This window comes from Eulemur rufifrons, chromosome 10 (genome assembly GCF_041146395.1).
Source record: "Eulemur rufifrons isolate Redbay chromosome 10, OSU_ERuf_1, whole genome shotgun sequence".
Lineage (NCBI taxonomy): Eukaryota > Metazoa > Chordata > Mammalia > Primates > Lemuridae > Eulemur > Eulemur rufifrons.
Genome location: NC_090992.1, coordinates 17,810,834 through 17,833,784, shown reverse-complemented (window position 1 = coordinate 17,833,784; position 22,951 = coordinate 17,810,834). Strand labels below are relative to the sequence as shown.

Genomic DNA, 22,951 nt, shown 5'->3' with positions numbered 1-22,951 from the left:
CTCCTGGCTCTCATTCAAGGTCAAATTTGAACAGGGTGACCTGGTGACAGTTTTCATCAACCAGAGACTCCACCATCTCCACTTTTAGCATCTTTAAATTGCTATCAAGATGTAACTTGCTCCAAAGAGGTGGTTCGGTAGAAGAAGGCAGGGTATTTGTGGCCAGTTGATCATCTTGGGGTCTGAGGGGGTGATATTTTTAAAGACCAAAAATTGGCATGCCATCTCCAGGAATGAGTGATTTATTAGCAGTTAGGCCGGCCCCTACTTTTATTTTTTTTTCTTTCATATATTGTGTCACCATTTTTAATCACCAGGAAAAATTGGTGAAGACTATAGCGCAAGACAAGGCTGTCTTAGTGTGTCTCCCCTCCCATCCATCCCCCCCACCCTTGGCAAGAGTAGACCCAACCTAAATGCTTCCTCCAGCTGTTTATTTAGGCAGACTGCAACAGCAATAGCCAATTGTTAACAATGTACTTCCTTAGCTCCCCTCAAAATTCTTTCTTTACATGTTATTTAAAATGCGGGGATCAGTGGTCTCCACATGCTGTCTGAGCAACTCTAATGTAGTCAATGCAAGAGTTGATAATCCAGGGTTTTGCAGTTACCACATCGAACTTAGTTGGAATTGCTATGGTTACCCAACAAAGAAGCACTGCTTTTTTGTGTTTTGTTTTGTTTTTTTTTTTGTCAGTTTTTTAGTTGTTGTTTTTGAGACAGAGTCTCACTGTGTCACCTGGGCTAGAGTGCGGTGGTGTCATCAGAGCTCATTGCAACCTCAAACTCCTGGGCTCAAGCGATCCTCCTGCCTCAGCCTCCTCAGTAGCTGGGACTACGGGCGTGCACCACCACACCCGGCTAATTTTTCTATTTTCAGTAGAGATGGGGTCTCGCTCTTGCTCAGGTTGATCTCCATCTCCTGAGCTTAAGTAATCCTCTCCTGCCTCGACCTCCCAGAGTGCTGGGATTACAGGCTTGAGCCACCACGCCCAGCCCACTGTTTTGTTTTTCTTAAGTTTCCACTGTCAACCAACAGGCATTTAGGAAGGACAGAATATGTGAATGGCATCCCTATCAAAGTCAACTGGAAACAACTATCCTACAGAACATCTAGAAACACAGAAGCAGGGACTGTCCTGCAGCAGGACAACAGTAAAGCTCACTCAAGGACTTAGTTTTTGAACATACAGGAAGCACCTTCTCTGTAAATTCACCTACCTTTTCTAGGAGCCTTACCTATACCTTCTCTAGCTTTTAGTAAAAAAATCATAAAACAGCTCCTTTTTCCTACAACTAAAAGCCACATGGTACCTAAAAATAAATTCCAGGTTTTCAGCTCAAGGTAAATCAGGGGCAATATAATACATCAGCACCAATATTTTAATGACAGTTGCCTTTTGCCTACTAATAGCATATTAGGTTGATACTGTATAAGCATTTATATTGCATAGTTATTTGTGGTTAAATTGCATTATTATGTGATTTCATATTTATGTAATAGAAGTGCTGTTCATAATATGCACATTAATTAAACCTAGTGAATGTGTGAAACTTAAGAGTGGACATTAGGGTTCTTTCATCAAGCTGAGTTATTCATTTCTGTTTCACAGTAGATTGAAGACTCAGTTGCTTTGGAAAAGGGCTTTTCATGTATTTTGGCTTTTTGGAAAGCAGGAAGGCATGTTGTCAGCCATTGTTTGGATTTTTGAAATAGAAAACCTTCCCACCCAGCAAGTACATTGGATGACTGTAATGAAAACTGATAAATGCAAAAGGGGTTTGAGATCATCAGTGCGGAAGGGGTATTTCATGTCAGAGATGCATTACCCACGCTGAATGCCAGGGTACCCTGAGTTAAGCTAGGAGTCCAAAATGTAACATAGGGAGTCAGTAACATAAATGCGTACATCCAGCAAGGTTAAGAGAACAGAGTTGTTCGGGTTGATGACAGACCAGAGAAACTACCCAACAGCATTCGTCTCTACCCAGTTGTTGTGTGGGGATACAGACTCCATTCTTTTATTTGCTTCCAAGAGACATCAGGAATCTGAAACACTGTACAAAATCTTCAAATTTTTGATACTATTCAGCTTGAGGATTGTCAGTCTGTGACTTCTGCCTAGTTAGATGAAGTCTAGATTTATTTCCCCCACATAAATCTGGGCTCCCTGAGAGTTGTAATTATGTCTTACCCATCCTTTTATCCGTGAACGAAGCAAACAGTGTTCTGTGCACATAGTGTGTTGGGGACCTGCCAGCCATCAGGTAGCATGTTTAGCACTTTACATTCATCCTTCCTCTCTAACTTTCACAGCAACCTTAGCGGGTAGTTACTGCTGTTCTCACCATTTGGCAGATGAGTAAGCTGAGAATTAAAGAAACGAGGTAGTGTGCCCAGGTTCACCCAACTAGAAAGTGGCAGACTCAATCCTTGAACCCGGTTCTTTAGATTCTCTTCTCCTAACCTCCAGCTACATGCCCTTGCTGGATGCTCCCACATCACTTTGTATACACCCCAGTGGTATCACTTACCACTCTCTATGGTAATTGTGTTTCCTTCTATTTCCTGCTCCTCACTGAAAAATACGACCGTTGGATAGATAGATAAATGAGCAAATATGATCAATGCCACAGTGGAAATGAGCAACAGTAATGAGGAGAATGTCTTCCAATACTGAGGATGCTGGATAATTTTTGTTTTTGTTACTATCGATAATTTGATTTATTTGCAGCTAAATAGCATGTTGCTTTATAGTAGAGCAGAGTGAGTGGAGAATTTAGTATTCTTCCATCTTCCCCAACTCTTCCATTTCCCCCAGGAAGATCTAGGCCTTCTCTTCGGGAGAAATGGAGAGAGAACTTGACCTCTCTTTGGAAAACTCACGGTCCATTTTATTTGGAACATACCACATAACACCCACATCGGTGCTTCCAGTCCCCCTGAGGAGCACCCCTGCGTACCATGAGCACACAGGCAACCGCAGGAATTCTGCCCACGCATGACACGGATGGACAGGGCAGGGCCACACAAGCTGGAGTCGGCAAGGAGAACTTAGCTCAGGGTGAACAGGCAGGAAGCAGGAGGATCTGGTATCTCATTTAGGGAATTAAGTGCTTTGCATGTGTGGTCTGGAGAGCTGAGGGTGGGGGGCCCGGGCAGAGGGGCAGAGGGAGATGGAAAGTTAGGGCTTGAGGCTGGGGAGGGCAGGTTTTCACTTGTGTACTGACTCACCTCGTCTTTTCAAGGCAAGTGTCATAATTACCTAACTAATAGGAAATAATAACACCACTTGGATGGGCGTTAAGGGGGAAAGAAAGGCATGAGAATTCATTAACTGGGTGCGAGGGGCTTGGATAGCATCTCTGAAGGATCATTATTACATCATTTCACCCCCCTTCCCACCTCTTTCCACTAATATGAGACAGACAAATGGTAAATAACTATGTAATAATACATTACTAGACAGACAACAATGCCAGAAAATATAATAGCCTGCTACAGTTATGAAACTCCCCCAAAGATATATTTAAAATGTCACTGATGCATAATGTAAAATAGGAATTACAGGTTCATTTGGAGGACACGATTTAAAATCTACACCACTGTACAGTGGCATTTCACACTGGGTTTTGGTTTTAGCTGTCCTTTTCTGAACATTAAAAAAAAAAAAATCCCAAGTAATTTCATCCCAGAGATGCAAACTTCAAAGAATTCATTTCCTCCATATTTTTCCGTCTTGTTTTTGTTGGTCATGATGCTCTCCAACCCTAGTATCTTCTTGCCATGTTGTCTTTCCCTCGGAATGTTTCTGTAGCCCTCACGGGAACCCCAGAATGTAGATTACACCTTTTGGAGATGTAGCCTCGGCCACATAAGGAGACAAGTAGTTGAAATTTGTGTCAAATTGCTTGTATAAATGACTTGAGCCAACTTCTTAAAGCCAGGACAGCAGGGGCTGAGGATTTTAAAAGTTGGCAGGGGCCAAAATGACTAGGCTCAGCAGTCACCCGGTGAGCTGCCAACCCTGCCTGGAAGCTTCAAAAAATAAACTTTCTCAAAGGACACAAATTAAAAGTCATGTTTCAGCATCCATTTAAACGAAATTATAGGCTCACATGGCATAGTGAACTACTTTCATTTTCATTATGCTTACAATATTTCATTTCGTAGATTGAGAATCTGTTGCTAGGAAAACCTTGTGTGGAGTCGTCATAGATAGTGATATTTACAAGGGGATATTTATAGGCGAAGAGTTCTCCTTTGTTCGTTTTTTTCCTGCAAGGAGAGAAGATTTTAGCATTTAAAAAAATGCAATTTGGAGTAAGGGTCATGGTTTGAAAACATCCGTCCTGACTTTCTCCAAAGATTGAGTCCTCAGGGTTCATCTCTCAGGGGAGAGAATTTGGCAACCTGCTGATCTGAGCGGGCTCGCAGGTGTGCTTTGTTGACTCTCATTTAAAAAAAATGCATGTGTGTATATATATTTTGCACATATACACATACATGTATATAAACATATGTATGTGTGCACACAAGCTCATATATATTTATTTTGAGTTGATTGTCAACATTTTATAAACCAGGAAATTTTATCTAAAATCCAGATCTTCAGCTTTTCTAGAAAAACTAGAAGATATGGCTGCCCTGAGCCCTCACGCATTCCTGCTCGGCCTAATTGGCCCGGTGCGGAGCAGGGGCTGCCCCCTGCCCTCTCCAGCTCGGTTCAGCCTGAAATTGGCCCACTCCACTCTCCTTCCTGGCTGAGGCCCCTCCAGGTATTTAAATTTGCTACTCCCTGACCTAGATTGTACCCGTATTCTTATTACTTTTAAAAGGTGAAATTTTTTTTTAAAGAACTTGTGCATTGTCCTTGTTTACCAGGCAATGCAATGGGGACCTGTTACAGCAATGACCAGCTTTGAACGTCATGTTGCTCTCATGGTGGTATTAATGTGTTTCAAATAACTCCTCTGGTCAGCCCTCAGCAACCTGGTTTTGTTAAACCAGTTTCTCCTTATTCTTCATCTGACGTTCGTGGAGATGTGCAAATTAAAGCCTATTATTTATTCGTAGCTAACTCTGGGATTCTTTCTGCCATCTCATGTGTCTCCCTAGCTTGTGGCTTTCAGCAGTTGTCAACATGGAGACGTGGGTTCCGAACCCTCCTCCGAAGGTGTGCGGAGCGCCTGCGGCTGGAATCCGGGATGCTGACGGCCTTTCTCGTTCCTCTTGTTTCAGGGCCTCCAAACCACCACAGCCAGTCGACCCTGCGGCCCCCGCTCCCGCCGCCGCACAACCACACGCTGTCGCATCACCACTCGTCCGCCAACTCCCTCAACAGGAACTCGCTGACCAACCGGCGGAGCCAGATCCACGCCCCGGCCCCCGCGCCCAATGACCTGGCCACCACGCCGGAGTCCGTTCAGCTTCAGGACAGCTGGGTGCTAAACAGCAACGTGCCGCTGGAGACCCGGTAAGTCCCCCCATCCCGGACTCACAGAGTCACGCTCTGCCGTCGCCCTCCCCGGAGTCACCGCGCAGGGCCGCTGGGTGTCTCCTTTCCGGTCGGAGAGACATTCCGGGCATAAGTAATGAGACAAGTCTACCACCTCCCTGCCCTCCTGGTAATTTGACCCTGGACAGTAGGTTGACAGGTATTTCTTTGTTCACATGTGTCTCCTTTTAATGCTTGTTTACTTTCTTAGACAGCTCTTGTGTACCCAACTAATAGAATTAGCATAACATATTTTTACTCAAAGGCTCATGGGAAACATGCTTATAAGGGTATATTGACTGAAAGCCACTGATAAATTATGCATTTGGCCTTTCTTGAAGTAATAAATGAAGGCTCATTTGAAATTAAGTGTTTGGGGAGACCTTGAGAAACAATCCCTGATTCCAAACTGACAGAAGTATAATTTTAATTTATATTTCAGCCAACATGCAGTCTCACTTTAATCCCTCCTGTACACACTAACAGCTTGATGCCTGTGGGGCGAACAGGAATGTACAAAAACAAACAGGAGAAAAGGGGCAGCACTTGGGTGAGGAGGGAAGAGTTTGCAAATGATCTCCAGGTCTGGCTCTGTGTCGTCTTGCCTCTGTGTCTGTCCTTTTTTCACCTTCACTTCTGCTCTTGCAAAACCATGCACTCCTTAATGATCGGAAAAAAAGACCCATCGGTCATGGCGTGGCGAGTTGGGATGCAATTGACAGCCAAGGCTGTGAGCGGGTTGGCCAGATATTGAAACAGCCTTGCTGCTCCTTCCCCAGACGCTCTCCTGGCCTGTGTGCTCCAATAGCGATTGTTTCCTTGTCCGGAAGAGCCGTGGAGACTAAACACAGAGAGGCGTTAATTCATACTGACCCTTCAAAAAGTTCTCAAATACGTTTTAAACTCTAGTAACTTAGGTTTGAGGAAAGACAAGAATAATCTGTAATCTTTCTGATAATGGCCGGTGAATTTTGTTTGCATACAGCTGGAAGCAATTTTGAAAGCCATAGCATTTGGAGTTGTTTCTTATCTGTAATGTTTTTTGGTTTTTTTTTTGAGATCTTGAACATGAATAAGTTGTCCACCCTTGTCGCTGTAATTGCTCCAAACGTTACTTAATTTTATTTTCTGACAATTATAGGTTATTTTTAACCATGCCTACCACCTTAATCTCTAAAGCTTGAAATATGTAAAGTCAATAAAAATTATAAATATATATGATATATAACAAATACATTTAAACATCTGCACTGTTACAGCAATCCACTAATCCACTTCCAGCTTTGCTGGAAGCTGACCGATCAGCCAGGCTTGACTCAGGGTATTGTCATAGTTGATGATGGGCTTAAAGGCTGGATAAAATTTTCTGTCTTTTTCCTCCCCATATTTATGAACTGCCATAAAGTTTGTTGGGCACTAGTCAGCCTATTTTTACATTAACAGACTATTATCTGAAAAATAGTTTCTGGACAGAAAGGCTACATTAAGAGGACTGGATGAAGAAGGAGGAGAAGAAAGAAAAGAAAGGGAAGAGGAAGTGGAGTGGCTGTTGTATAAAGAGAAGGAAAGTAGAAAAGAGGAGGACCTCTACCACCATTCACAGTTTTCATGTTGTACTTTGTGCCAAACATTCATACTTTACTTGCATTATCTCATTCAAGCCTGAAAGCAATCCAATGAGATAGGAAGAGACTTCTGTTATTGCCATTTTAAAGATGCAGAATCTAGGTACAGAGGGACACAGTAACCTGCAAGGAGTCTACAACTTCAGGGAGATGGTAAATTAGGAACAGCACCGGACAGCATGCTGACAGCTCCTACACACAAAATAAGGTGGTGAAATGTCTGATGGGTGAACAACCAAAACCTACATTTATTGACCCAATTTTTACATTTACAGGGCCAGACCCATCAGAGTATTCTTTGCAAAAAATCTTCCCTTGGTGATAAGGACACATGTAACACACAAACTTATCTCTCATCTCTGATGTTATCAAGTTTTCCAGGAGATTTATTTTGAACAACCATTTGCAATAAAGTATATCCTCTTGACAAACTTCTGCTAGACAGGACCAAAAAAACCAAGCAGATCACTTTTCTGCTTTCCTGAACTAAGCTCTTCCTGAACTTACTTTCTGATCTGTAGAGTCCTTCTTCCAATCCTTTGGATTCTGGCATTTATCCAAGGATGAGGACTTCTTAGTGATGATTTTAGAAGCAGCAAGTTAAAGACAACATTTGGTGCATAGATAGGATTGCCAAAACCTTGAAGTCTATCAGAAGGAAAAAGCAAGTGAGACAACATCTGCCTGTTCTTTGATCAGTACATTCAAGAGCCAAGGATCAGAGAACGTAAGGCCTTGGGATGGAGCAATTACAAGAAATCAAGTACAGGGTGACATTGGCAAATATTTGAAACTCCTTTCATGGAACTGGGCACGTAGAACCTGAAGGTGCAACTAGACTCGTATATGAAAACTTCAGCAGTAGTCCATAGAATTGTTGAAATTTATGACTCTCTTTTAAATATTATTAATTCAGTCTCTTATTAGTATATATTTACTGAGTCACTTGTGTATGCCAAGGGCTATATTAGGTACTGGGGATATAATGATTAAAACATGTGTCCTCCCCTTAAAGTTCACCCAACCCAAAGGAGAAGGTAGGCACTCAAACAAAAATGTCGTACAATATACAGCGTATACAATAATGGAAGTCTAAAAGTTACAGTGATTATATTGTGGAAGAAGTGATTAACTCTCCCAGAAAGAACAGGAAATGTTTCACAGCTGAAGGGCTGCTTGAGCTGGGTTTCGAAAGATAAATAGGAGTTCACCTAGTAGATAAGTAAAGTCAAAGACTATAGCATATTATTTGTTCTTATTCCTCACTCTTTTCTCATGTAGTCTTGCCAATAGAGAACTGAACAAATTTATTCATTAAAATGCTAAAGTATTGTGAGTTTAATGGTGTCATTTTCTTAGCCACAAGGGAGGGTATGTGTGGGAGTTCTTTTTAGGGACATAATACCATACTAGGATTCCCATTTCTATCTATCACACCAGATAGGAACGGGTTGATCACATCCAGGAGAGAGAACCATTAAAAGTAAGACATTCTGTAGGCTGATCGTGATTTAGTCACCAATTCTGAAAATGCAGTGGGAATTTACAAAGATTTTCACCACCCTTACTCTCATTGATTCAGATTTCTGGGCAGGATGGAAGAATTTCTTAACTCTGGGAGGTCATAAGCAGGCATTCTGCCTCCGCCAGGATGCTAAGTCAAGTCCAGTGTGTTTCTTTACACTAATGGGAAGTAGGCCCTGGCCTCTCTGCATTGCTTTTTTGATGTCCCCATCAGTCTTAACGAGGCATGTTAGATCTTCTCCAAACTGTTTTTTTCCATTTTTTTCTATGACAAGTAAAATTGGAGGGGCTGATTAAGGAGGCATAGTCAGAAAATAGGACTGTCCAAATCTGAAATTTAGCAAAAGACAAAAAGGCATATAAAGGAAGGTCTGTATCAATGTTAAATAAAAGAACAATGCATATAAATTTATGGCACCAAAAGCAGTCAATTCTTGTATAAATCATAATCCAAGAAAAACCAAACAGAAAGCAGAGGAACTAACTGCAAGCAGTGTCTACTGTCTTTTCTAAAGTAGTGGGTTACAAAAATAACACCGCCCACCATCTTCCTCCAGCCTATTCACAGAAGGTCTTGAACAAAGTCCACTTGCGATTCTTGGTTGATATCACCTATCTACTCCTTCTGCCACTGAAAGTGACAAGGTGAGGAATCTTCCTGGTCGGCTGCTTCTTTGGGAGTTCCTGAAGTCAGCTTCTCTTGTCTAAAACAGTAGAAAGTAGCTCAATGACAGAACCTAACTTTCCTTTGTGTGTTTTGCTGAAGCAAGCTTCTCTCTCTCTCTGAATCTATCTGGGCCACAAGTCACCAAAGAGAATCCCTAAGCAGTACAAAACTTCTGAGTTTACTTTTGTCCTGAAATATAAGAAGCCCTAATTTTAGTCATCAAGCTCCTTAAGCTGCAAACAAGTTTGCAAGTTGCTTTTCAAACTGGTCATCCATTATTCATTCTGGGAATGTCTATGAGAACCTGCCACGTGCCGGGCACTGGGGATTCAGCAAGAAGGAGAAACACAAAATCTCTGCTCTTAACAGAGACTCTAGGCTGGATGTAGACAGAATATGAACAAATGGTTATACCAATGCCCCTTACTCCATGACAAATATAGAAAGTGCCGTAAGACGTAGAGAGAAGCCAGACCCCTGAGAAATTGACAGTTAAGCTGAGCCCTGAGGATAAGTAGGCATTAATCAGACTTAAAGAGTGTTCCAGGTGGCAAAAACAATGACCAGATGGGAGAAAAAACAGTAAGGTACCAGGAAGAGAAGGCAAACTAGAAAGGTAGGCAAGGGCACAATGGGACAAGGCTCTGAGCTCTGTTAAAGGTTTTAGACTCTTCCCCAAGAACAGAAAAGTCACTGAAGCATTTTAAACAGGAGAGTAAAATAATAGGATATATTATTTGTTTTGTTTTGTTTTTAACAATGGAGCTACCATATGATAAATGGATTGGGGGGGCAAGGTAGGGTGGAAGGGTATGCAAGACCAAAGGTCCAGTTTGGAGACTATTTAATAGTTAAGATGAACAGTATGACTTTGATTAGGGTGATGGTGCTTAATATCCAAAGATGCCTGGTATACCCTGAAAGTAGAATCAGCAGAAATTAATGATTGCCACAATACAAAGATAGAGGTTAGGATTCTTCATGAAATTTTTGAGTCAGATGTCTGGGTGAATAGTGATACCATTTACTAAAGAAGGAATAAGTTTTGTGACAGAAAACAAAAACTTCAGCTTGGGACATGTTGACTTTATGATGCAACAAAAGAATTCAGTATAGTTATTGCCCGGACTTATTTTGATTCTAAAATCATATATTTATAACACAGAAAATCATCCATTTATAGATAATAGCATATTTAGTGTATCCAAAGCTCTCAGCAATTGATTTTTCTCTTTAAAAAAAAACTCTCCAGAAATTTTGTTAAATTTATTCTACATAATTATATAGGTCTGTGAATCTTTGTCAAATACTTTTTGCTTGGCACTTAGCTTTGCATGCAGGATCCCATGTAATCCCTTAAACCCTTCTTTTAGGTGTATGTTGCTCTCCCTATTTAAAATAGAAGGAAACTAAGGCTTGGGGAGATTAAGTTACTTACACATCACCCAGTTAATAAGTGGCAGAGCTGGGATTTGAACCTGGGTCTCCCTGACTCCAAATCCCCTGCTCTTAACCACCATATGGTGGTTAAGAGCCTTTGGAAGTAGGAAGAAAAAGAAAAGCTATGCATATTCTGATGGCAAACAACAAATTAATTTACCTAGGCCGTGAAAATGAAGTCAATGTGTTATCAGTGACACGAGGCGCAAAATGATCTATGGGACTAACCTCAGCCTGTTACCGGACGTAGAATTAGTCATTGTCAAAATCGTAAGCCAGGCAAGATGTAAGGGACCCTTCTCTGCAGCCCCGAGGAATTGTCGACAACCCAGGATGGTAAATCTGAGGCCTCGCTGCTCCGTGGTGGCGCAGCAGGGGATGTGCGTGAGCTGATTTACAGGGAGAGATTTAGTGCTCTGCATATTATAAAATGTTGAGTGCAGATCGACACCGAAGAAATGAGACGCCGCAGCTACTTTTTTAGCTCTGTGATTTGTAGGGGTTTTTTTTCTTCCAAACAGGGCACTGGCAGATTGGCAGGAGAAAGCCACACAGCTGGGGGCACCGTGGCTGGCCATTTGGTCATCCTTGAATACCATGGTTGCTCCTGTTAGCAGGAAGCGAGGCAAACGCTCTGAAAAAGAATTGAGACTGTTGGGCTTGATGAGTGGTATCTAGGGAATCTAATTTTGATATCCGAATTTTTTTAAAAACATACTTTTTGTCATCAAGACGATGTCGTCTTAGCCTAATCTGGATGCTTTAACGGTAGTGCATATTTGGGAACTGAGATTGAAGACCTTTAGTAAATAAGGTTTTCACAGAGAAGAGACGAGGTTGTTGAAACATCTTCACCACGCTGAGTCCAAAGACTATTCCAAACTTGTTCTCAGATTGATTTTTCTACCTAAGGATTAATTTTCTGACAGACTCACTGACAAGCTTGATCTTTAGAATATTAAACCAAGGCAACTTGTTTGCTTTTTTCGGTTTGTTTTTTAATGTTTTTGAGTGAGGTTTAAAATAAGAATTCATTCCGGGTGAACCAAATGCACTGAAGCACTTTCAGATCAATAGGCAGCTTGGCTGCTCCGTATTGCAAAACATTATGCCCCCTCTAAATTCTCATCAGAGGCAACATGGAAATTAATGAGACCTTTAGGTTAGCCTTTCAAGCTCAGCCTTATTTTATAGCTTTACCTTGCCTTTTTGACACCATGATCCCGCCTGGCCACCAGCAGCATTTCACGTTGCAGTGCACTTTAATTTTGCAGTTTTCTTAGTCTTCCTTGGAAACTGGCAGCTTATTAATCTCAATAACAGAGCTACTCAATAGGCAAGCTCACCAATGAGAAACCAGCCTGTGTCTTTCTTTTTTTTTTCCCCTTGGCAGATGGAAACAAGGGGGTTGGTTGTTGGATGGAGGGAAGGGTGGTGGTAGAGAAAAAGCTAGTCAGGAAGGGCACCTCGTCCCCCATGTTGCTTTCTGACAATTGGCAGGAAAATAAAGAGAGCCTGGTCTAATCCACTGCTCCGCAATTTATGGCTTGTGGTGTTAAACACACTCAAACCCATTAATAAGAAAATAAATAAAGTGTCGTGGCACGTGTGCAAATTACAAGGTGCATTAAAAAAGAAACAAGCATTACATCTTACTCAAGACCGACCGCTCCAGCCTCCCCTCAGCATGGTTTGCAAACTTGGAAGCATCTTGAAAGTGGAGGTACCCAAGGAGAAGCTGTCCTTTTAAAATTTGGCCCCTTCTGTAAAATTAAAAACCTATTGAGGACTTGGACTTCTTGCTTGCAAGGTGCCGCAGCTAAGCCTCTAGGTAGAAAAAACTTAAAAAAAAAAAAAAAAAAAAAATCATCCTTCAGGAGCCTGGAACCATGGGGACCCAATTACGAATTGAGGCCACCTCGTGGTCATGCATCGTAAGAGCAGGACTCTGCCCCGAGTCTGCGTAAATGTGGACAACTCTTGGGTTAAGTTCATAGTTGAAAAAAGCCCCGTATTTCCATCTCTGTCTGTGCTCTTTCACCCATTCAGCTAATATCAACTGTCATTCCCTTGGGGCATTTCCTGAAGTCTTCCCAGGGGATATTTTATCTGGCTCAGACAGGGAGAAACTTGATGAAGTGCAAGTCCCTTCTAATTCTGGCGCCCCAATGATCCTTTTCTTTTCACAGAAGCCAGATAAGGCCTCGGCGTTTCTCCCAGGCCGGAGAAGGAGGCTCTGCAACTTTTCTGAAGGTTCCCTTGATTTATTAGTCTTGGCCTCACTTGCTTTTGTGAGTTGGGATCTTGTGTCCCCAGAATTGCAAACTGTCACAAGATACTCAGCCAATTTGCTCGGCTGAAGCTGCATCCTTTAGATTATATGGGAGTGTTTAAGAAAACTTTCTCCGATAGCTTTTTTGTCTCCAAAACCCACCAAACAATCTGGGGCTATTCTCTGAATCTTGTTTGTAAATATTCATTTTTAAAGGCTACAGCAGTGCTATACCTCAAAATTGTGTATTTTTAAAAACCCTCCTAGGACCATTTCTTCTCAGAGTAACTGTTTAAGAGTCAGCAAATGTCCCCAATTTCTGTCATCAGTACTTAAACTGTGTGTGCCTTATGTTTCAGAAGAGAATGAATAGCAATTCTTTTCTATTTGTTAAATTGTATTGAAATTGTATTTCAATTTATTAAAACTTCAATTGGGTAAAGCATTCATGAGTTTTCTCAACAATTAGTACTCCTATAAAGATGTTGCACACCAAAGATATGAGATTTAAAATCTTATTTTTTTAATTATTTGAACAAATGGATTAAGAATCCTGCCCTGAAAGGAAGATAGAAAATATTGCCTTTCTTGCTTAGATAAGAATTTAAAATGAAAATCTTAATCTTAGTGGCTTTTTAATTTCTTATCAAGCCAGATCCTCTCTACTGTACTTGGGAACATGTGATGAGAAGGCATAGGGAGGTATTAGGCTAAGCATGTGGTGGGACCCTGGGGAGACCTACTCTGCCCTAGCCCCACTCTTGCCCATTCAGTAAAATGAAGGCGCAAATTCACAAGCCCTCCAAGCAAGGACGGTGCTATGCACATGTGTGTTCTCTGGATGTTCCTGTGCTCTGTTTAGGGCTCTTCTTTCTTCCTGTGTCCGACAGCAGTATGCTGAAGGTAGGGAGCTGCAAAGAACATCTTTTCCAGCTTCTAAACTTCAGAATCCACAAGAGGAGAGATTGTGGCCCCATTAAAAATCTTTTCACTTTCTGGAAACCACTGAACACTCTTTTTGGGTTTGGGGTTTTTGTTTTGTTTTTTTTTTTTAAAGGACATAATCATCTCTGAAATACTTACTTTGTGCTAAGTAGAGTAATAGATACTTTACATCCTGTTATCTGAATTGGAGCCCTGGGGGATAGATGTTACTGTCCCCTTTTGACATGTCAGGAAGATGAAACTTGGGAAGGTGGAGGGTTTGGGACAGAGCCAAGGTCCTGGCAGAGCTGGATTCAGGTAGTACTTAACTCAGGCGTTAGGAGTTTGGATCTCAGCCTTGCCTCTCTCTGCTTTCCAACATCGTTCTTAAACAGGCTTCCTTTTGTGAGATCCTTATGGGAACTACAGGCTGTGCTCTCATAGCTTAAACACCTAACAGAAAGAGAAGCTCTTCTTGCTCATATTCCAACCACACTCCCTTAATTGAGTCCCACGGAACCCAGCTAGGGTCACGTGCCCACCATTGACCCCAAGCCTCGAGGTCAGTTGGTGAACAGCCCACATTAATTGGCCAGGCCTGGATCACATGTCCACATAGGGCCTGATGGCGGTGAGGAAGGAGCATGGCCCATAGCCAAATATGGTGCACGAGCCACAGACCAACCCAGGTCAGATTCAATGCTACTTTGACCACAGCCCAGCTGCCTTCTCATATTGCCTGATTGTAATGATTTTCTCCTCTGGGCAGACACAGCCCTGGCTGGGGTGGGGAAGTTTCAGGCCATGGAGTTATCTCACTTGCCTGGGCACAGAGGAGGTTCACAGCTTATTCCAATATGAAGTCGAAAGAATAAGTTTCACTGACTGACTCCCAGCCCCTTCTGATTCATTACCCTCTCTGGTTCACTTCTGAAACATCCCAAGACTTTACCTTTGAGTTCACTGTGGCCACTTAATGCATTTTAACTTTTATTAGTCCCCTGACATCTCTTTTAAGCTATCATCTTCTTTCCTGCAAAAGTGCTTGGATTACACATTTTCTAATTAAAACATGCTCATTTATTGTCTTACTAACCAGTGCTCTTTACGAGGGCTCATGATGAGCAAGTTAACTCAAAACATCTCGATACATTTCCCATCTCTTGGAAATGGCTGGAGAAGCAATTTTACCTTTATAAAGTTGAAGTACTTTGAAGAATTTTTGGTTTTGCTTTTTAATAAGACCATAAATGGTAAACATTTAACTCCATGCTTCACGTTCATAATGTTCTCAGCCATGCATCCTATCCTCTTTGTTGTGGTATGTCTAGGTGGGATGTTTTGCGGGGGTCAGTCAGCTCCTTAATGAATATAGGTAACATCAGAATGGTTTTTGTCCTAAAATGCGACATATGCTTGTGTTAACAATGATGCCCATTGCCATTTATACTCCTCTGAATGAAGTCAATATTGCTAGAAGTAGTGAGGCTCAGTGGAGCAGAGGGGAAATGCAGCACACAGACATTTAAACCCACCTGGAATTTCAATATAATGTATGTGTGGTGGCACTGGGGTGGGTGTGCTAACAAGGTGGGAAGGGCATATTCCACATGTCTTTGTTTTCTGAGTTTTTGCCATTGTTTGCCTGGTCTTTGGAAATATGGAAGCAGCGTTAAGACGGGGACCTCCTCACATCCTGACTGTAGTGTCCACCTTCAAAGTCATCATACCATTCAGTTTAGGGAAAGGGGAGAAGTGTGGCATTCTTCACTGAGCTAAAGCCAAAGGGCTATTTCAGGCAGAGAATGAGAGACAGATAGAGATGGACAGAGCCAGAGACAGAGACAGAGATGGAGATAGAGACAGAGAAGACATGTCGAGAGAAAAAAAAAGGTCTGCTGGTGAGAATGTGGAAACAAGCAGATGCCCTCTTCTTGGAGGTTGGCCCCGTGATCTGATCACTACATCAGAAGCCTGAGCAGAAGATGCCATCAAGGTCAACATGATCGGGGATGGTTAAAACTGAGCCCCAATCATTTCAGACAAAGAAGCATCATTTGGCTGCACAGAGGCGGAGTTTTCAAACTGGAACCCATGTGACGATCACCTACTGTAGTCAAATGTCTATTTTACAGACAAGGAGCGTGAGGCTCAGCATGTTCCACAGCTCACCAAGGCCTCCTGCTCCAAATGTCCACGTGGGGCTGCAAGGCAGGCCTCGGGCTCAAGATTCTCCCAGCACCTTGAACTATTTCCTTCATGATGAGGGGATTTGGGTGCCTACTTAATCCTGCACAGAAACTTTTACCTCCTTTTCTCTCTGCAAAGGAAAGTTCAAGAATTTAAGGCAAAGAATTAGAGCACATAGTGCAACAGATTTAGTTTTTTCAGTTATTTTATTACAAAACATACACATTCTCTTGGTAAGAGAGAATTGTTGAGAATCTATAATTCTCAGTAATTAGAAAGATAGAAAGTAAAAAGTAGTCTCTGCTTCTGAATTTCTATTTATAAGGAAATTTCGCTTGAAGGTTTATTATTTTAGGCTTTCAAACATGTTTATGGATATCTGAGCATTTTTTTTAAAGTTTTATGTAAATGGAATCATATATATACTATTTGGCAACTTCCTTTTTTAACTTAATAAGATATTGTGGGAATCTTTTCAGGTAATTTAATGTAGACCTACCTCATTCTTTTTTAAAGTCTATGTAATATTCCATAATGCCATAATTTATTTAACCCGTCTCTTCTTGATGGACATTTAGATTGCTTTCAGATTTTTGCTATTACAAACAAAACTGTAATGAAAAGTTTTGTGTAGATATCTTTCTTTGCATACTTATATGATTATATTCAAAAGTTAAATTCCTGGAAGTGAAATTCCTAGAGCAAAGGTTATGTGTAATGTGCATTTTGAGTTTTGATAGATTGTACCAAATTATGTTCATCTCAATTCAAATGTTACGATCTCTTTTTATTCCTCTGTCTTTAATGGCCTGAATTTCTTTTGTTGGTTTAAAATAAGAGTCCTGAAGTTGATAGTGTCAGATTTTAGACAGAATTGAGAGGATTTTCTTTCTCAAGGAATAACATACTAGATACTCAAATACCCTAGAAATGCCGACACCCCTTCTCACATGCCAGGCATAGCCTAAGATAGAAGCATCGCTGTAGGGAAAATCTGATTCACTTGCTTCCCTTGGTTCTAGCTGTAGGGCCCTTTCTCTCTGCTCCTAAACTGTGCCTCGGCATGGCCTACGTGATTCAAAACACATAACCTCTGCTGCCTGTTCTTTTCTCATTTATAATTTGGCAACGTTTGAATCTGCCTCTTCTCCTTGTCTCCTTTGCCTCCATCTACCTAACGGGGATATTATACGAATGTCTAAGATGACTCAGTCAAGTTTCTGAGTCCCAAGAGGAATGCCTGGTACAGCAGTATTATTGTTCGAACAACTATTACAGAAGAGCGTTCTGGGCTAGAAAATCCGGCAAGGAAGACAGCCTCTTTTGTGCAATAAGTATGTGAGGGCTCTGTCAATAAGAGGCCCTCAGGCCAAACTTATATAGTTACTTTATCTGAAACTCTGATTTTATGCTAAATAAAGATTTTTGTATTTCCCACCTCCCGCTGGTAATCCCATTACCAGCTGTGTTCATAGGACTTTAGTTTAATTCAGCCAACATTGGAGGGGGTCCTACTAGTGTCTGAGCACCATGGCACCGAGGGTAAAGGATGGAAAAGACGTGGCCCAGTGCCCTCTGGGAATGACAGTCCAGAGGGAGGAAGGCCACAGAGCAGATCATTTACGCGGATGCAGAATGTTGTGAGCTGGACGTAAGCTTGGGGGGGACTCTGTGGGAGAAGGAGAGCTGGGGACACCCATACCCACCTGGTCAGGGAAGCCTGGGTGGCTGGAATGGTGTCTGAGTTCCATCCGGACAGGACAGGGAGAGTCACCCCATCAAAAGGGCGTTCCAGGCAAAGGCAAGGGAATAAGAAAAGGCCAGAAAGGATGTGCAAGCATTCTGGGTCAGCCGGGCTGAGCCTCAGGAGACCGTGCTGGAAGGTCTCATGAACCAGGTCAGGGACACCTTCTAGGCTCAGCCATGCACTCTAAGGTTTATTCTGTGTGGGCTGGAAGCCTGATAAAAAATCGATGCGAAAGGATGCTAAGGTTGAATTTGCCACGAGGAGGATGAAAGGCCTTGGTTTACACCTCAGAAAGGGAGGGACTAAAAGCACACTGAGGTCAACCAGTGGATCTTATATTTAAGGAAGAGAGAAACAGGGGGAGGAAGGGAGGAAGGGAAGATAGAAAGAAAGAAGGAAGAGGAAATAAAAGGAAAGAGATATGTACTTAAAGCAGGCAGTATATGGAATTCATTGATAATTATCTTCATAACAGTAATAGCCAACATTTATTGAGGGTCTGCTCAGTGTTAAGTATGCACTGAGCTGCTCATGTAATCCACACAGTATTCCCAAGAAATACTTGCGATCATTTTCATCATTTCCATATGAGGAAACGAAGCTCTAACCATGACAAGTCATTTCCCTGAGGCTGCACAGGGTGCAGGTGGGGCAGCCGGGCTCTGAGCCCCACGTGCTGCCAGCAGGTGGCCATTAGCCACCCCCATCCCACTTCCTGGAGGCAGCAGGTGCCGTCCCAGCCTGCCCCTGCCCCTGACTCTCCTCTTTCTCCCTTGATCCTCCCCTCCCTATCTCTGCTCTTCCTCACTTCCCTCCACTGAAATGCAGACATTACTTTGTTCTTCATGTAACCACTGAACCTCTTGTCAAGCAAAACCGAAGAGCCAGAAAGGAGCCCAGTTCGAGTCCAAGCCTTCGAGAAGTCTGCAAAGGCCGCCTCCCCCCATCCGACTCGCCTTTAGGTTTTGTTTAATTCTGCAACTTGCAAAGAAAATGCCTGAAGGCGGGCACCTGCCTTTTAGTCTAACACACCGCCTCCCTGTCAGGCAGTTTTCAATTTACCATGCCTCGGCATGTCCAACTGCATCTTCGTCAAGACTTCCAAGATGGCAGTGACAAGCTTTTCGGGTACTTAAGGCAAACATGCATGACAGTTTTCCTTGACACTTGCATTTTTAAAAAGCCTTGCCTGGGGCCCTAGGAAACCCAGCATTTAAGAAACCAGGAACCTTTCAAGGAAGCCAAGCTTTCAGAGCCTGCTTCCCTGGGACTGGTTTTGTGCTAGGGATGCTGCCGTAGGATCTGCGTGGGAGCATATTAAGTGGCATGGCAATATTTATGTGTCGATGCTAAATGATGGTTGCCCTTTCTAATGGCATTTTTTTCTTGATGACTGAAATGTATGGGTCTGTTCTGTGCATTGTGGGTGGGTATGTGGCTGGCCTACAAACACACTTAAATGGCACACTTCTGCAAAGCACTCCTTTCTGAGTGTCCAACAGATATATGTAGGCAGGCAGACGTGTCACAGGGGTTGCTCTAAAGCTTAATTAATATCCCTGAAGAGCTCTTATATCATTTCATGAAGAGTGCTAAATAGGAAGAAAATAATGTACCTGTGGCTGCTGCACATATAAAGAAATGTGGGTAAATATGCGGATAGGCCTTCTTATGTTTGCTCAGGCCTCGAAGGGTCTGATGTAAATTCAAATGGGAAAATAAATTGTATTAAAGATAACCATCTTTTATTTGAGGGTTAAAAAGAAGCAACAGTGCCTCAAACTGAAATGCTAGAAATCTCTACACTCTGTTGATGTGGAAGAAGCAAATCTACAAGACACAAAAATGAGTAGCAGTTTTCTTTCTTTTTCTTTTGTTTTCTTTCACCTCTCCCAGCCCCTGTATCTAAGATTGCTTTGATGACTTGAGGATTGTTGGTAGCTATGCAGGAATTCAGAGAAACCCATTTTGTTTCCCTCTCCAGGCCTTGAACAAATTCCGTAAAATACTTACTCTGTCCCCTTTAATTTTTATTCCATGGATACACCTTCCTTCTTCTCTTCTGTCCTTCCTTCCTTTGTTCCTTCCTTCCTTCCTTTATCCACCCAGAAAATGGGTCTTGAGCACCTACAAAAATAACCATTATGGATTTTGGGTTGGTTGGTTGGTTTTTTGCTTCTTTCTAAGCCTTAGTGTACGCATTTAGAAATAGAAATGAATTAGAACTTCATTTCTGACATGAAGAAAACCATGGAATGTGGGCAAATAAGTGGAATGATAAATATTGTAGAATACTGGGATATTTAGGATATTTAAGTATCAAAGGCTTGTGAAGATCTGCAGTAATCTCCTTAATTCTATTTACTCCATTATTTCCTAAATATCATGGAACTTCTTCTTTACTTAAAGCTAGTAATATACAAATACATTTGGTGATCCAAAAAACACACTTTAAGATGTTGTATTTCAGATCCTCTCTGATCTCATGGCAGAAATATTATAAGAAGGCTAGAATTTCTTCAAACCGTGGCTAGGAAGGACTTCGTGATTTTGTTGTCTAAAATAAAATATAATTTCTCTCTTAGCCTAAACTTTTTAAATTCATGCATACCTAGACTCATTCATCAAGTTAGGCTGTATTGGGTCTGGTGAATAAGTACTGTTTATAATATAGTGCTCAGGGTATGTGGTGACAATAAAACCTTCTTAATAAAAAATGTCATGGATAGCTTTCCTCGAATATAAACCCTACTAGGCTGTCACTAAAACCTCCTTCCTGAAATGGGAGCCTGCTGAGGTGGGTATATTCAAGCATTTTGTAAGGTATAAAGTATTTTTACTCTTTCTGCTACTGCTGCTACTTTGGTGGTAATGCTCTTTGGTGATACTGCTTATTTTTGTAATTCATTAAAAGTTTTCAAAAACAAGCTCAAGACATGGGTAGGATACAAGAAAACTGGCAAAATGTTTACTGCCAAGCAGAATTTGACCTTTCTGAGGAGTTCAATGGTGATTGTCATTTTCTACATTTAGAAACCAGCTACACAGTTCCTCAAAAAGTTAAACATAAAATTACCATATGATCCAGCAAGTCCTCTCCTAGGTAGATCCCCCAAAGACTTGAAAACAGGTACTCAGACAGACACTTGCACACCAATGTTCATAGCAGCCTATGCACAATGGCCAAACGGTGGAGATAACTCAAATATTCATCAGTGGATGAATGAATAAACAAAAAGTGGGACATGGACACACACACTCAACACATACACACACACACACACACACACACACACACAATGGAATGTTATTCAGCCATAAAATGGAATGAAGTACTTATACTAAATACATGCTACAGTGGGGACTAACTTGAAAATATTATGCTGAATGAAAAGAAGCCAGACACAAAAGGTTTCATATTCCACGAGTCAATTTACATGAAATATCCAGAACAGGAAAATCCATAGAGACAGAAACCAGAGTAGTGGTTGCCAAGAGCTGGAGGTGAGAGAATGGGGGAATCGGGAATTACTGCTTAATGGGGATGAGGTTTTTTGCGGGGTAATGAAAATGTCTTGGAACTAAATATAGGTGGTCATTGTACAACATTGTGAATGCGCTAACTGCCACTGAATTGTATATTTGAAAATGGCTAATGTTATATTATGTGAATTTTGCATCAATGAAAAATATTTTAATTAATCGATTAGAGAAAACAGCTAGAGAATCAATGTATCCCACTCAGGATGAAAGGTCTTCTCAAGGGAGAGACAAGGAGACAGTTAAGCTGGAGAATCAGTCTGCTGCTCCAGTCTTTTCCAAGCAAGAAAGGTGCTAGGAAAAAAAATCTGTTCCCAAAACATGTTTTGAAGTGGGTAGTTTTGAAGTCACAACACAAAATATCGGTACGTGTGGCTTGATTAGTACCGTAAATGAATCCAAGTGTGTAACACGTTAACATCTGAAAGATCGTCAGCACGATCCCCATTCAGCACGACGGCAAATGCAACTCTTCAGACTGTCGCGTAGGGATTGAAGCCCCAGAGATAAGGAAATAAAGAAAGGTGTATCGGCAGGACCCCTTCCTTAGCGAGGTGGGGGAAAAGGAGAAAGACAAATGGATTCTTCTCTGGGTGGAAGACGGTAAACATAGGATTTTTCCAAGATGAAAACCGTTCTGATCATATTCTATTAAAAGTGGTTTGGAGAGAAAATGCACCATGAAATCTTCATGTTTGCAGAGATATCAAACCTATGAAGATAAACTGCTCTGTAGGTGGGCAGAGAAATGACAGATAAGGAGCAAGTACATTTACCAAAAATTCTTCCAGACTTATAGCAAGATTATCTCTGAGGTCCCAGTTACGATCCAGGAAATGGCCTGGAGATTTATGTAACCTAATGCCTGAATATATTAAGTACATCCGCTGGGTTGCTGTGGAAAGAAAGGAGGCTATAGGACTGCAAAATGAACAGGATCGATAAGTAGAATAGTAGAAATTAATCAAAAATGCATCATCCCACTATTTGCCAAAGCCACTGGGTGTCCAAGTGGAAATAATGAGCATGATCAAGGCTGGCATCCCTCAAGAACGACAGAAAAGTTGAGGATTCCAATTTACAAGATCAGGAGAATGGAGAGGCTCTCATGAAACGCAACGAAAAGCTTCTCAGAATAGAAAGGTAAAGGTTTCTCAAAGAATTTAAAATAACTATGTGCAGGAATAACAAGAACACGATCTTGTTTACCGCAATCTTGAAAGCCAGAGAAGAGGGGATCCTCGAAGAGGACGAATAAATAGAAGCATCGCACCTGAGTGCAGATGGAGAACCTTTCAAATCCATCACCTCCTACAGGCAGTAGAAAATGACCTTTCAAGATCTTTTCAAGACCTGAATTGGTTCATGTTTTTACTCATTTACTAGAAATTGATGGCGCACCAAGCACGTGCTAGGAATTCTTCCAGGGGCTGGGGTCCATGGTGACGAAGATGCCGGAATCCTGACCCCCACAGGATGAGCACACATTAGGGAAAGCGGAGGATAAGCAAGGAAGGGATGAGG

General features: G+C 41.8%; 1 protein-coding gene across 11 annotated transcripts in view; it reads left to right on the top strand.

Annotated features, from left to right (window-relative positions):
- TENM2 (teneurin transmembrane protein 2) overlaps window positions 1-22,951 on the top strand; it is a 1,169,384-nt gene that overhangs the window by 898,388 nt on the left and 248,045 nt on the right. For 7 of the 11 annotated variants that reach the window (XM_069483866.1, XM_069483867.1, XM_069483873.1 and 4 more), the window contains one exon: window positions 5,243-5,477. In XM_069483866.1, the coding sequence (XP_069339967.1) occupies window positions 5,243-5,477 (235 nt within the window). The remainder of the gene's footprint in view (window positions 1-5,242; window positions 5,478-22,951) is intronic. The other 4 variants (XM_069483875.1, XM_069483874.1, XM_069483870.1 and 1 more) reach the window with 1 other exon arrangement.